General features: G+C 42.2%; 1 protein-coding gene across 2 annotated transcripts; it reads right to left on the bottom strand.

Moving 5' to 3' along the window:
- Positions 1–2,010: 2,010 nt before the first annotated feature.
- On the bottom strand, positions 2,011–15,393 carry MYNN (myoneurin). Of its 2 annotated transcripts, XM_075506841.1 has the most exons (9): positions 15,232–15,393; positions 14,205–14,503; positions 11,465–12,267; positions 9,461–9,620; positions 8,573–8,751; positions 8,211–8,294; positions 7,660–7,746; positions 5,617–5,908; positions 2,011–5,180 (listed from the first exon to the last, which is right to left on the bottom strand). In XM_075506841.1, exons 2-8 carry the CDS (start codon positions 14,468–14,470, stop codon positions 5,640–5,642), a joined length of 1,848 nt encoding a protein of 615 aa, XP_075362956.1. In that variant the 5' UTR covers positions 14,471–14,503; positions 15,232–15,393; the 3' UTR covers positions 2,011–5,180; positions 5,617–5,639. The 2 variants fall into 2 exon arrangements, with proteins under 2 accessions (XP_075362956.1, XP_075362955.1); XM_075506840.1 differs by having other exon boundaries at positions 2,011–5,908.
- Between the last annotated feature and the right edge of the window lie 260 nt (positions 15,394–15,653).

The following is a 15,653-nucleotide window of genomic DNA, read 5'->3' as shown; positions in this document are numbered from 1 at the left end:
ACCCCTTACCAAGCTGAAGTGACCAAAGTAGTACTGATAGCTGTTGTACGTGTTGGGGTTGTTTTCTCTCCCCCTCCCTGCCAAACACAAATTAGTCAGGCTCTGTTAGTCCAAAAAGCACTTAGTATCATAAGAGGACTTAGAGGTAAGCCCACAGAGCAGGTATGTTTGTTCCACTACACACAAGTTGACATGGAGGTCTCTCTCTGCCCTGCCAACCTTCTTGCCTGCTAGAGACAGTGTTTAAGACCTGATCAAGTTTTCTTCACCCTCCAGACCAGGAGTTCCCCCATGTTCTCTTCACAGAATAACATAACAGGTATGACACCCAAAAGGTGAGGCAGAGCAGGAGACCAGAAATGAGTTATCGTTGTGGCCTGCACAGGGACATCTTAACCTGCAGTCATCTTTGTTAAGCACCAAGTCCGTAGGGCACACTGTGAAAACCCTGTTTGAGAGGGGAGCTTATATTTTAACTATTGTTGCACAGAAGAACAGAGCCATGAAAACAAAAGTTGAGGATACACAGAACGTGATTGTTTGAGAAGAACCTGCATGCTTTGAAAATTCCTAAGTTTTTAAAAAATTAGATAGCCCTGTATTATCAAAGTTGATTTTCTGGGTGTTGCTGCTCTGGAGCATTGCAGGTTACGCTCTGATAGTCTAAAGAGAGTACTCTCAGTACTGAGACATTGATAGAATTTCTTGCCAGAAAGACCACTACAAGATTCAGATCAAGGTGTATTTTTTCCCATATATCTCTCTTTCCCTTGTCCTGTATATGAAGTTCAGGCTAACTTCATTGCCCAAATTAAGCCTTAATTTACTTGCATGAATGACATTTGTTAATCTGCTGTGGTAACAGGGAACCAAATCTATCAAGTCAGTCCCAACTCTACCAACAGCAGTATTTTATTTTTAGTAGATGTGGTAAGATAGCAACACTATCATACACAAAATGTAACAGGAGAAATGGCATCTACTTTCAAAATTGCTAGCATATGTTTTTGAAATATTTTTTTCAACAGCAGGCAAGCAATGGTAGCAACAGCATCTTGTTTAACAGCAAGATGCTTGGCCCAAAAGAGCACTCTGCATTATCGACAGTAGCCATAAAAATAGCTCGTGTGTTATAGTTTACTTTGGTATTCCTTTGTAAGAAAGGGCTGCAGAGTAATTCTTACTGAATTAGGTATAAACAGCTTCCTGCAAACTAAAATAATTATTTATGCAGAAACCTGCATTGCTTAGAGAGGCCTACTCCAGAGCCATTTTTTGCTTTCCTTTCCCTGAAAACCAAACCTTGAAATTCTTAAAAGATGTATCTTGTTTTCTTTGGAATGAGAGAATTTACATAGACTAGAATTTTTTGCCATGGTCTTCTGAGTAAGTTATTCTCGCAGCAAAAGCAAGCATAATCCTGCTCTCTCAACTGTTGTTTCAGCTTCCAGAACTCACAGCACCTTGCTGAAAAGGCAGCATTTTTGCCCCAGTTTAAAGGGAAGGAAAATGACTGATCCAGCAGGTCAGTGGTACAACACAGGTCCCACAAGTCCTACTGTGTGCTCTACCCACCATACCACCTTCCGTAAAATTAAACAATCTAGTAAAAATACGTTAAGATACAAATTCTGATAAAGAAATCCACTGAGTATCTACTTTAGCATAAAAAGTGTATCTTTAAAGCACTCTGTAAAAAACCAACAACCTGCACCCCAAACACCTCAAAACAAGTAGAAAAAAAATTAACCTAAGAGTCATTATACTAGATTGTATTTAGAATAAAGTTTGTCTTTAATTTAGTTTGAACAGACCCAAAATATCTTCTATGAGAAAAATCAGGTGTGTTTACTGCTGAGAAGGAAATGCAGTGATCCTTGCTGTGTTAGTATACTGTGCAAAGGGCTACCGTGCGTCCTTCTGAGGGGGCGCTTTGACGGTGGTTATGTTAGACTGCTTCCCTCCTTCTTTTGTTGCTACCCCTTGCAGTTATAAACAGGAGACACAAAGTGAGGGAAAATTACAAAACAAGTTTATTAAAGTCTAACATAAAACACTTCAGGCTAAATATGTACAACTCCCTCCCTTCCCAGGGGATTATAAAATTGAGAGTTGAGCTATATACAAATAACAGAGGAAAAATTGTATATACATGAAAGATATTTTAAAAATAATTTAACCAAAAATCAGTTATTAGTCCTTATCTGAACTTAAATCTGCAAGGCTTATTGATAGCCTCTCCAAGATCACAGCCCTGAAATCCTTGACATGGGATTTGTCCATACTTGAAAGTTTTTTTGAAACACATGATTTCAGAAAAGTTGTTGTGCTTTGTGCCCACACTTAGGGACACATTTGGAAGTAAGTGTCATACAAGGAGCTATTCTCACATAAGTATTTCCGAACAGCCAACTCAGAAATTTCTAGACGCAGATAACCTACTCAGGCAAAACTTGCACTGACTTCAGTGCAAAATTGACTGAAAAGGTACTGAAACAACAGTGTGACAAATCATGTTGTTTTCTCTAAATTACTGTTAATGGCATTATTAAAATTCCCTCTTTCATTTTGCAGGTAGGTCTCAAGAAAGAGATGTCTGCCTAAAAAGATTCCATGCTTTCCCACATTAGTCCCTTACAGAAATTATCAATACTGTTAATGAATCTTTTATCTCCAAAATGAGCTCAGAATCCTTAAGCCTAGGAACTAGATGCGCAGCTGATTTCCATGCATCTATTGGCAAAAGGTAGAGTACAGACCTGCTTCTTCAGGTCCTACAGCACCCAGCCTGAACACACCTACAATTTTTTTTTTTAATATATATATATATTTTAAAAATCTATATTCTAGTAAATGAATACAGTTCATAGAGATCATACCTCAGCAGCTGAGATATCTTCATGAAAGATGAGGGTAAAAATCAAGACTCTCAGATGGGGACTGAAGAGTGCATGTCACTAAATTATTGCTCCAAGACAAAACTACAAGCCTGTGTATTCTATTAAGAAAGGTTAAAATTGTTGTCTTGTAAAAAATAATGATTATCTTCTTGTCTATAAAGAAAACTAAATGACTAACAAAGCAAGTGTTACTGTTATAAGTATCTAAACAAATCCTGTATAAATCTAAGCACTGTATTTTAAAAAGTCTGAAATCTAAGAATACAGTAATAAGCTATAATTTTAGAAATATAAAAACAGTCCAAACAAACATTGTTATGGAATGCATTTTCTATGTAGGAATGTGATTTTTTTTTCTTTTTTTTAAATTTTTCTTCCAGAGTTAGTTCTCTCTTGTGGTCATTTATCCTGGATATGTTAATCTTCAGTTACTTTTCCTCAGGTAACAGCAGCATATCATTAGTTTATCTTCCAAAGCTGTTTAAATATGAAATTTATCAATTGTACAGTATTGTTTGTTTTCAGTATTCACGACTAAGCCTATGTCTATCCCAAGACTTCTGCTCTATTTTCAGAGAGAGAAAGTAAAGAGGAACCTTAGGACAAGCTACACAGAGTTCGCTTTTTTTACACAGAGTCAAGATCCCGACCTTTGTGGTTCTTCAGTCTTAAATGGCAAGGCTAAGGAATCCTTCAGGTGCTACATCAACAGAAGCTAAAAAACAGAAGGGGGGAGGAAAGGGGGAAATGCCAAACAAACGGAAAATAACCCCAAACAAACAGGGAACTTCATCCATTGTCCTTTGCCAGCTTTACGAAGGACATCAGCTGTTCATAAATGTTGTGGTACAGATAAGCAAAGCAAATAAAGGTCAGGCAGGTATGGCAATAATTGGCTTCAGTGGACAGAGCTAGAGATGCCTGCATTAAGAATGTTCCTGGTGAACGTGGCTGTACTCCTTGTTGTCTGTGGTAAACTTCATCAGCAAATTGGCCATATGTTCAAGCATAAAATATGATCAAGCAGCAGAGTTTTAAACATGCCACATACTAAGATGATCACACAAAGAAGCAAAAGGTCTATTACTTTACAAGTACAAACATGTAGGAAGAGGAAAAAAAAAAATCTATACTCATGCTCAGGAGTCAAGGGACTATTTGCAGAATATTTGAATGAAATCCTCCAAGAAATTTTTCACAAGTCTGTTTAATTAAGGTGCAGATTAGTTATTACTCCATGTAGAACAGAATCAGTTAAGAGGTATCGCCTATGCTCTTCTATTTATCAGTGTCTGGACACAAGGCATCAGTGGAAATAAAATGCTAGCACCAAGTAAATAACCAACAAATAATATCTTTCAATGCATTGTTGGTACAGTATTATGACTGTCTCCTTACTATTTGATGATTACTTAAATAATGCTTACATTATGTTAATGGCACAAACTGGCAAAACAGAGTCTAAAAGTACTCCTATTATCAACTAGTCTTTAACCAATGACCCTACCAAGACACTAAAAATGTTGCTTTTTAAAAATGTATGTTGCTAGTAATAAAACCTACCTTTACATGAGTCTTGCTAGATACCAGTTTTGTGCAGTTACTGTGGACAAGTGACATGAGAGGTAAAGCAATACATAAATACTTCAATTAAAACAAATCAGTCATACTCTAACAAAAGCTGGCCTGGAATAATATTAATCTGCTCTGTTGTATTCTTCTTTAACACCCCCTCATGTAGCGTTCACTTATTATTTTCACAGTGAAGGGCAGGATTTATTTCCTCTTTTGTACCTACTGTCTAGCATAAGAGGCACTACTGTAAAAAAAAGGATTATGAAGCTATGATTCATGCCTCACAATTAAGTCAATGCATCTTTTAGTCTCATCTACAACGTGCATATTGCAGCTCTCCTTTTGAGCAAATGTTGCTGTTTGTGCCAAAACCAGGGCATTTTAGGGATGTGAAAAATAAATCTGGGACAAGATACAACAATGCTGGATTCACTTAAAAGAAAAAAAAAAGAAAAAAAAAAGAAAAAGTGACTTGTTGGAAAGAATACCCAGTAGTATCTATGCCATTAGAACCCTCTGACTTACCACATTACTGAAAAAAATTAACCCTCCTTTACTTGCCTTGTCAGGAAAATACACACAAAACTTCCTTTCCCTCTGGTCAGACCTCAGCTGAAGACAGCTACTTCTGGCAGACAGCAATAATTCCTTGCAAGCACCTCACCAGAGCACTGGCCTACCTTCCATCATGTACCATTGTATCACCTTGGAATGCAGGAGTACAAGCTTGTTAGTACATCCAAATCATGATTTTCCCCTTACACCTCTGGGTTAATATTCTTAAACTATCAAATATGGCTTAAAATGTCTGCTCTCAAATGACATTGTGACACATCAGATCAGCAGGAACGTGGGAGGAGATGTCCAAAATACATTAACATATTTAACAGAGAATTCTTAAGGCAGGTGTTGCTGGAAAGGAATCGTCTCCTGGAAATCAGTGTTAATTGCCAATAGAAATTTGATTGTAGATTAGCACAATTCAACAAAACCCAAAAGACAGCACTGCACAATAGAAATGCCTTACAAGTGTCTTTACAGAGAGGAAAAAAAAAAAAGAACAAGTCCACTTCAAAAAGTCTGACTGCTTGCTTGCTTATGTTCATCTTACCAAATGTATGCAAGTTCATTACCAAATTACCTTGATGGCTCTGTACTGCACTGTCAGTATAACTGCTGCAAGAAAATAAACTGAGGTTCTGAATATCCAGTCACAGCAGATCTTAGTAATGTTTCTGATGAAGGAGACTGACTACCCGTCACAGGAAGCAGCATCTGATGGTCTTCAGTCCCAATGGGAAGAGGAAGTGCTAAAGACATCTCAGAGGGTTTCACATCTATGGACTCCGATAAAGGACTTTTCTGACTCTGAATGGATTCTTGTTCATTGAAAGAATTATCAAGTGCATTAGAATCAGGGGGAGTTTCAGATCCTGCGGAGGAGGAAACAAAAAAAAAAAAAAAAAAAAGGAAAGAAATGTTCAAAAGCTCCTGTGCAAATTCCCTTTCAAATGACTGTCAAAACACACACTTGGTGTGTCAAAGACTGCCCGGGCAGCTGGGCTACCAGTCACTTCAATGTGCCGCGAAGCCAGAATGAGCTGTAAATACAATGTAAGCACTGAGAATCACATCCTCTGCTGCTTGTAGCACAACAACTAGAAGGATGATACATTCCAACTTGGTCTCTACTTGGCACGGTACAGAAGATAACAAATCCTTAACATCACAGTGAACAAAGGAGCTTTGGAAAAAATGCAATTATGAAGATTTCCTTGAGATTTTCCACCCCAGAAAAATCTAGGAACCACAGCCACATCCAAGCATCCTCTTTTAACTGAGATAGCAACGTACAATATATCATTCTCCCTAAACTTCTTCGGAAGCAAACATTTAACTCCATTCCAGCCAGACCCATTAGTTTCTATCCAGTCACTTGAGAAATTATTTTATATTCTTAATTGAAATCACTGTTAACGGATTCCTCACTGTCTTCCTGTTTGAATACAGTCTGCCACTGCTCTTGGACAGCTTTCCGGTTAAGCCACATCGGATATTTGACCCTTCCTCTATCAAAGTGTGCTCCGAAGCCTGTTATTTCAGTGGTGAAGCACTCCGGTCTGCCTTGTCTCTCCAGGAGAGCTGACGTGCCCTGGCAGCTCTGCCAGCCCACATCCTCAGGCTCTGCCAGGCCCTCTCCATGCACACTGCTCCTCTCACCTCACCCTTGCTTCCGCTGGCTTCCTGCTGCACTGGGGCTTTCCTAAATGGGGCTTCTCAAGCTTTTGACATTCAAAGCTGCCTCTGCGTATGACTCGTGTTTTCTCATCCTCTCCCTCCCAACCCAGACACACACACAGACACCTATTATTCCTTTTCCCATATGACAGCGGCAAGGGAATTACGGTTAATACACTTAAGGATGGACAGATAACGAGGTGTATGGAGCCAGTGTTGAAAGAGGCTGGCTATCTGAACACCTCTGTGCTTTGTATCACAGGCAAGCAATATATGTCAAATTTCTTCCTAATCAAATTCTGGTATCTAGAATAGGAATTGAATGTATTTGAGAAGTCTTTTTAGAGCAGTATTTGCAACTGCGAACATTTTGCCAGCTGTCTGATTTTGTGCATTTGCTAATCCAGCTCAGACTTGGATTAACATTGACTGCATATATAAAAAAATCTTTCACTGTTACATTAAAAATATTTGTGCTTTCAAGATGTAAAGTAATTCTTGTAACCAGTACGCCTTGTTCACCTCAGTTACTACCCTCGTAAAGACAAACTCTTTTGACACATTCAGAAGAGGTAAAAAATTTCCTACAATTCAGACTATGCCTTCATGTGGGAAGCTCTCACAAATTACTGGGACAAGAAAGTAAATATTCACGTACAGAAATTCTTGCTGGCAGCAATCCACTTCTATGTTGCTCAACGTGTGTTTGCTATAGCAATGCAAATGCTTGAAAATTTGTCTTGAATCTACTTTAAAGCATGTACTTTAGGCTTTAAAAGGTTTGGGTACCTCTAAAGCAGATGCTTTTGGCTCTAAAGAGAGCTACTATCCAAAAATCTTTTCTTTTTTAATTTTAGGCCTGGATGAGCAAAAAAGAATGTTATTCAGCATTGAAGACAAAACAGTTGATGTCGTTTCTTAACCTTTCTTTGCACAAGGAACTCACCTGTGTGAACTTTCGTTTTGTGCTTCTTAAGATTTTTTATATCTGTGTAAGAATTTCCACACATTTCACAGATAAATGGTCTTTCACCTGAAAAAAATTGATTAGACAATGATTGTTCAAGATTATTGATTGTTCAAGATAGAACAATCTTGAAATTGAAAGAAAACACAGTTAGAGATGTAGGATAAGGGATTTCAATGTTGTATTTTAAAATACAACTTTGTAACTCTGTTATTTTGTCTGTGTGTCTGTATTCAGAATAAAATTGTTTCCAGAATAATAGACCAAAACAAAGCACAAAACCCCAAACGTTAGAAGTAAAGCCATGATCATACATCAACACCTACGCTGTTACACAGCTATTAGTCTGAAAAAGGCACTTAAAAAAAATTTTTCACAAATACTTTCTTTAAATTATGTTAACGCAGAGATACATAAATTAAGAAACTGTGCTACTTTTAAGTACAGCACAATGTGGTGTATTTTAAAGGCAAAAGGGTAAACGTAGAATATTATTTATAGTGCAGGAAGCAGCCTGTCTGGAAACTGACCTGTATGGGACCGAAAATGTTTATTGAGCTCTCCAGAGGAAATAAAACTCTTTTCACAAATGCCACAGATATATGGCTTCTCTCCTAAAGGAAACACAAGGAGTTTGTTATTTCAATATATAAACCAGAATACACATAAAGAACAAATGAAAATGAAACAGAGGTAACGTCCAGTGGGAGAAAGAGCTCCCTAAACTGGGGTCAGAGGGAAAAAAACCTGAGAAAGGAGCCGGATGACAACTCCAGAGGTAACTCCCAACCTAGAGATTTCCCGGTCATTACCTATCTCCGACCCCTCTGCAGGCAGCCACTCCTCCCTTGCCAGGCCTGCTCTGGTACCACAGTGCTCCGTCTCCCCTTACCTGTATGTTTTCGGGAATGGGTGATGAGAGAACTTGAGACGGCAAAGGCTTTTCCACAACTGTCACACACGTAAGGTTTCTCCCCCGTGTGGCGACGCACATGGTAGGTGAGTGTGCTGGCCTGAGCAAACCGCTGACCACACCGATCACACACGTAGGGCTTCTCACCACTGTGCTTCCTGCGAACAAACACGGACGTCAGTGATCTCCTGGCACAAAGGGAAGCAACACCCACGATTAAGTAACTTTCCCAAATTAGTACTTTATCCCCGAAGTTCCTTGTGCTAATGTTCCGTGAACCAAAAAAACCGTAACAACCGTGCATTTGGTTTTGAGTTAGCAGTTTCTCATGGAGTGAAATTTGCTGTCTGCTGACTTTGGGAATCAGCACACCCATGATTTCTATGGCGGCTGAACTGAACTACAGGCCCTGCACATGTAACATGCACCATGAGAACTCAGCACGTTTTGCATTACAGTGTACTGAAAGAGAAAATGAAGATTCTTAACAAGGGAACATCATTCCTGCTCCTGCCAAAAATGCAAAAAGACAGCGAACAGTGAGAACTGTTCTGTTTCACTTCCTATCAAGGAACTCTCTCCTCTTTGGTGCTACAAGCAGTTTAAAACAAAACAAAACAAACCCCACATCTCTGCCATAAGGATACCAGGGTGTATGCTGTAACATTCATAAACTGCAAATCGCCTCCCTAATGAGCAAGTACATAGATGCAATTATTCTGTTACGCAGTGTGAGAGAAGACCCAAGTGAAAAGGAGTAGAAATGACCAAATTATGTGAATGTATAACTCTTGCTCATGCTGGAGTAAATTATTCTGTTTAAATAAACATCCGGATAAGCATTTGCAGGATCTCACTTTTGCCTACCTGGCATGAATCTTCAGATTGCTTGAAGTTGCGAACTGCAGATTGCAGACATCGCATTTGTATGGTTTCTCTTCTCCATGATGCATCCGACTGTGGAACACTAACTGGCACTTCTGAGCAAAGCCTTTGTCGCATAGTTCACATTTGTATGGCTTCTCCCCTAGTGAAAAATAAAACCCTTGTGCTCTCTGCATTTACCTAAGAGAGCTTTCCAATCCATTACCTGACCAAAGCTCAAGTGTCTGTTCTAATACTTCTTACAAATAGCATCTTGGAACACCCCGTCATCAGTCCACTGAAGTGGAACATGCCAGGAATACAGCGGATAACAGACTATTTTTGAACACATTCCTTTAGTGGAAAAAAATGTAATAATTAATATTTTTAATTAGGCCTTTCCCCACATTATTTTAAGAATGCTACTACTACATTTTCAGACTTTTTGCTGGTTATGTCTATTCATGATTCTGAATATTCAAGATGAACCACCAGTAAATCCTGTCAAACAGCAACACGTCTTCAACGTACAGCCTGGCGCTCACTAATTTCTCATTAGTGTCTGCTGTAGAATGCTACAGGTACTTCATGTAACGGATCATGCAACTCCGCAGTCCTAGACGGCAGTATGAAAGAGCCTATCTCTGCATTTCTGTGGCAGTGCACAAGCAAACCAGGAACTCAGCATTTCTTAAGTACACTGTGCACATAAAAACTTCAAAAATAAAAGCATTAGACATCTAACCTGTCATCTAGCAACCAACACCATGAAATTCCCTACCTACTCGTGCAAAAATTCCCAGTACAACACCCTCAAAAGTAGAAAGCACAGCTGACGTTCCTACCAGCAAACTGTCCCTGAATACTGCTCACAAGCTCCATCTTGCACATGAATCTGGTTAGTCCTTGGCTGACAATATCTGAAATCCTCTCCCTCAGTTACTGAAAGCAAGGCATTCTCCTGCAGCTGTACCTCAACCCCTCCTACGTCACCTCTCACATCTTCACAGCTTCCTGTAAAGAGCTCCACTGCTGGCCTCTGCTCAAGGTTTTCCAAAGGGGAAAAAGAGCAAAAGTAAACAATTTTTTTTCTGATTCACCGTTACTTCAGAATTCTGAATGCCAGCCACAAAAGGAAGAAAACTACGTAAACCAGGTCCCTCTGCTGCTCGCTGGGCTAAGTACAGCAGAGCTATGCCAGATCAGCCCGAAGAACAGACTAACCCAGTGTCAAGTCTTCCATCTCTAGGGAAGAACAGACAAGAAGACAAGCAAGCACAGTACTTCTCCCGTACGTCTTCCCAAGGCTCCAGCAATTTGCTCTTCATAATCTTTCAAGTCAGACATGTTGTCTTAACGTTTAAGTGTTTGTAATTGATTTCTCTTTGATGCTTTGTTCAGTAGCTCTTGATACAACACAAACTTCTGGTAATGTTATTGAATGCGGAGATCATAACTCCATCACACGCTTCAGCTGCACGTTTTACTAAATAAAATCCCAAATGCTGTAGTAATTCAGCCACCTCCCCTACCTTTTTTGAAGACTCTATGGGAGAAGTTACCTATTTGTCACAAGATTGCTTTTTCCCCCCAGTTTTGTTATCAAACATATATTAGGATGTGCTGTTTAAAAAAACGCAACAGAAATTCTAGTATCAAGTACAGTGAGCTTTTCATGCTCTACTGGCAATAGTTTTTGGCACTCCATCCCATTTAATCACTCTACAGAGTTAAAACGTAGCCAGCTCTTCTGGGTCTTTCCAGAAAGCAAGGTGCTCAGACTAACAAAGTCCTCTCCAGCTATTTAAAGTAGAAACCATGATTTTGTACTGAAAACCTTTGAAACATTTCATGCTACCAGGATATAGGTACTACTCTCATATGCGTACCAGCAGCAGACAAAATTTCTAGAGGAAGAAGTCAGAATGCAAAGATCTTTTTAGTCCTGTATGCACAGGCTGTGATTACAGGTCTCCACGGTCCACGAAGACAAGGCCAGCAGCTTACCTGTGTGAGTTCTTACATGTGTTTTCAGCTGATTGCACTGGGTGAATGCCTTCCCACAAAGCTGACACACGTATGGTTTCACTCCTTTGTGTATTCTCATGTGTCGACGGAGGCTACTGGCTTCTGAAAAGACTTTTCCACACGTGTTGCACACCGGCTTAGCTTTGGAGTACTTCTGGTCAAGTTCTTCCCCTGAACCCTCCAGCTGGTAAGTGTTCTTTTCAGTGGCTATGTTAGACATACAGTGCTCCTTCAACGCACAGCTTTGCTGAGGCTTTCCCCGTTTCTGTTTTGCTGCAATAGTCTGAACTAGGATATCCTGCGCTGCCAGTGTTTCACTTTCCACCACAGATGCCAGCTGCAGTTCAGAGTTATCACTGCCTCGGGCAGCCTGTTCCGTTATCTGGGTGGCCAGCTTATTTGCATCTAAGAACATTTCAATGGATGTGTTCTCGGTCACATCGTTCTGATATTGGACGGATTTATTCTGTATGCTTTTGGGGGAGCTGAAGTTCTTCTTTCGCTTTTTGGTTTGAGGAGATTTCTTTTCTAAAGCTGCTTTCTTTGCCTGTGTTTGAACCAACTCTGCAGAAGCAGCATCTGCTTTCTCCCGATTACTGTAATCTCGGAGAGTCAGAAGGCAAGTCTGCTGGTTCATTTCAACGTTCCCAGTGATACTAGATGTCTCTGTAGAAGAGGGATTAGCAATAAAAGCAAAGTCTTCCATCTTGATTTTGCATTTAGTGACCACTTCTTCTACTTTGAGATAGTCGGCAGCCTGGTGAATTTCTTTAACATTCCAGCTGCAAGAAAACAAGACTTGGGTGACAATATTCTGGACAAAGCAAACATTTGTTCCGTACCAGCTGTACCAAATACAGACAGCACAGCTACGGAAGAGTTACACTGTCAGGAAGTGTAACTTTGAGAATACACACAGCAAGATCTAATTAGTGCCGTAAGACACTAGTATGACAACTACTCCCGAACTGATGGCCCATGCCTAGTGGGGTCTGCAGATCCACAGAACTGAGAACTGTATTTTCAGTTACATGCCTTTTGTAGAATTTTAAGTTAAAAGTCCAATTGTAAGGTAGTGAGGCTAGACATGGGGTTGTTGGTCCAAAAAGCTCGGAAATCACAGCACAAAGGGATAAAACACTGGAGAATAAAATGCATAAATTACCATTCTATAATCCTTCTGCCAAAAGTCTTAAGTAATTCGCAAGCGGTGCATTCACCTCAGCACTTCTGTGAGGCAGGTATTAATCTTGTTTTATAAAACGATTTGCAAGCAGTCTTAATTCTGTATCAGCTGCACACAGACAACATTAATACCAAGGCAGTCCTCATTTAAACTACTATGCTCTGTTTTTCAGTTCCTGCAATGCAGGCCTTGACGGTTTAGAAAAAATTGATCTGGAAAAGGTGGCAACATGTACCATCAATGCATTTATGGATTTACAGCGCTCTGAAGAGAGATTAATGGTAAACAACATCATTCTAACAATCTATTACACAGTAAATGTAATTAAACAGTAAGTAACTAGCCACAATTACTCTCTGTACATGAATACAACTGGTTTAGTAACCTGTATCATACTAACACTGAGTTCAAAGCACACCCTCCTGGTGTCACTCAGGCACCCACCATCGCAGAAGACAACAGAATTTGCAGGCGGATGCAGCAGTCACCTAGAGGGATACGATACAATATGACGGGTGCCCACGGGCAGACCTGCAGGTGTCATCTTTGGTCTAACAGTTCTCCCTGGGCGAGAACGGTACTTTCACCTTCCTCTTCCTTCAGAGGTCTCAACTGCTCAGAACGAATCCAGAAACTCTCCTGCTGTGGTCCCAGACAGACATCAAGAACGCTGCACACTTCTGCTCATACGTAATTTGCAAAGCACCGATCACTGACTTCACCACACAGCTGCGTACACTGCTCTGTCGCTGTTAAAGCTTGTAGCTAATTTAAAAAAAAACCACCACCCCGCATCTGCGTACTTAAATTACCGAGTATGAGTTTTCAGACATTGAGAGCAACAAAGCTTTTGTAAAATGCATTTGACACCAGACATTGAGAAAGGAGTTAAAATCCTGGCCTACATACTTCCAAGTAGTCACACTTCCCTCATGAGGGATAATCTCTTTCCTTCCCCAAGAGAAAAGCACTGCAAAGAATCCTCACTGTGCATGAAGCAACACAATGGGCACAAAATCAACACGGTAAGGGGGGAAACACTTTTTCTGTGACTCCTTTTGGACACTATAACATAATATTTTAAGTAACAGATCATGCAAATTCTAACAAACATATTTTATTTAAATCGTGCCTATCCCCATGCATTCCTCAGACTTTCGTCTGTCCTGTATATACAGTTTCTGTGTGTTCTCTGTAAAAATGGACTTCTATAATCCAACTTCAGAAAGAATACACTTATCCTTCCCTCTCCCAGGAATCACGTCAGATTGTTAATCCCTTCCAATCCAGACAGAAAGACTCAGAGTGTGAAACTATCAATCAGTGAGATATCAGACAACATACCTTTGTTTTGGCATTCGCGTACCATGTGGTATTTTAAAACATACAAACAGATGATCTTCAACTTGTTAATACGTATCATCTCCACTATTTGTTTCTCCAGAACTTATTACAAAGACCAAAAAACCCAGTACTGCCTTCACACAAAGTTTATTTCCCTATTTTCTTTCCCCCTTTAATAGCGTATGTTACCTGTCAAGGTTTAAGTTTCCCGTATAAATAAATTCCAGGAGTTTTTGGAATCCATCAGCTTTCACTTGAGTCTGATCCAAAACAACGTTATTGTCAGACGCGTCTCTGTAAAACGCACCGAAGTACTCGCTGAAAGAGGCAAGCACATTTCTGTGTGCTTTGAACTGGAATTCACCAATAACAACAGTGCAGTCACAAAGAAAGCCGGCTTCTCGCTGCTTGTTCAGTCTCTCTAAAAGGTGCTCACAGTGATGGGAATACTGCATTTTGATAACGAGCTGCAGCCTCTTTGCTCTGATCTGGGAAAGCAAAAAAAGTTGATTTACACACAAGATTTAACTTTGTTTCCCCCCCAACAGAGTAAGTTAATGATTACAAAAGACTCGGTGTTCGAATCCTGCAGGATAGTTTCCGTAGTAGCGCTTTTGTACGAGGTAGGGCGAGATGGGTGGATCCTTCTTAACTTGGGAAGCTGCTAATTTTAGAGACAGAACGAGGGGGAGAGGGCACGGCCGTGGATACTCCCCCGCCCAGATCAGAGGATTAGCTCGCCTAAGCTTATGAGCTGTCATGTCAAAACCGGGCTCCGAGCAGCACTTTGCAGAACTGGGCCACCCGAGGCTCGGACCGAACCGCGCTCCGACGGCGGGGGCAGCCGCTCCCCGGGCACAGCCCCGCTCCCCGCCGCAGGGATCGGGGACGAGCAGACCCCGGGTGCGGGGAGTCCCGAGCGGTCACCGGGGCCCAGGGAGAAGGGCCGCCTCGGCGCCAAGCGAGCGGGCGGGGGGCCGGCGAGCCGCAACAACCGTGGGCCCCCCGGCCCCGGCCTCGCCGCGGGACGGGACGGAGCCCGCAGCGCCCTCCCCCGCCATGGCCCTCGCCCGGGCCCGGCCTCGCCACCCCCGTGTCCCCCGCGGCCGGGCCCGGCTGACCGGGCGCCGTCCGTGCCCCCGGCGCCGCCCGCCCCGCGGGCCGCTGCGGCACCGCCCCCGGGCCGGCAGGAGGGCGGCGGCGGCGCCCGACGCACCTGCGGAGGGGAAGGGAAGGAGCGCCTTCGCCTCAGGCCGCCATCTTCTGATGACGCCGCGCGCGCCGCTTCCGGGACGGCACTTCCGGTGTCCCGCTCCTGAGGGCGGCTCGGGGGCAGCGGTGGCCCCGGCGGCAGAGCGGGAAACGCGGGCGGGGCCACGGCCCGTCCCGCAGAGGGGAAGGCTTCCCGGGTAGCGCGGGGAGGCGCGGACTACAACTCCCATCATGCAGCGCGCCGCGGCAGGGCCCGCCGTTAAGCGTGGCGAGGAGCTGTGCATGCCGGGAGATGTAGTCGCGCTCGGCGGGGCGGAGCGGAGCCGGCGGGACTCGGCCTCACCCGAGAGCCGAAACGCCAGGGAGGGTGGGAGGGATCTGGCGCAGCTCCCGTGGCGTAGATCCTCGCCCCGCACGCTGGATCGG

The sequence above is a fragment of the Mycteria americana genome, chromosome 7 (genome assembly GCF_035582795.1).
Source record: "Mycteria americana isolate JAX WOST 10 ecotype Jacksonville Zoo and Gardens chromosome 7, USCA_MyAme_1.0, whole genome shotgun sequence".
In the NCBI taxonomy this organism is placed as follows: Eukaryota; Metazoa; Chordata; class Aves; order Ciconiiformes; family Ciconiidae; genus Mycteria; species Mycteria americana.
This window is presented reverse-complemented; position numbering and strand designations above follow the sequence as displayed.

What these genes read in the sequence shown, in the direction of transcription:
- MYNN (XM_075506840.1), bottom strand. Translation starts at nt 14,470, where the DNA reads ATGCAGTATTCCCATCACTGTGAGCACCTTTTAGAGAGACTGAACAAG. An exon ending in ACATGTAAGAACTCACACAG is followed by an intron (nt 9,621 to 11,464) that starts GTAAGCTGCTGG and finishes ATTTTTCACTAG; the next exon opens with GGGAGAAGCCATACAAATGT. An exon ending in CAAAACGAAAGTTCACACAG is followed by an intron (nt 5,909 to 7,659) that starts GTGAGTTCCTTG and finishes CCTCCTCCGCAG; the next exon opens with GATCTGAAACTCCCCCTGAT.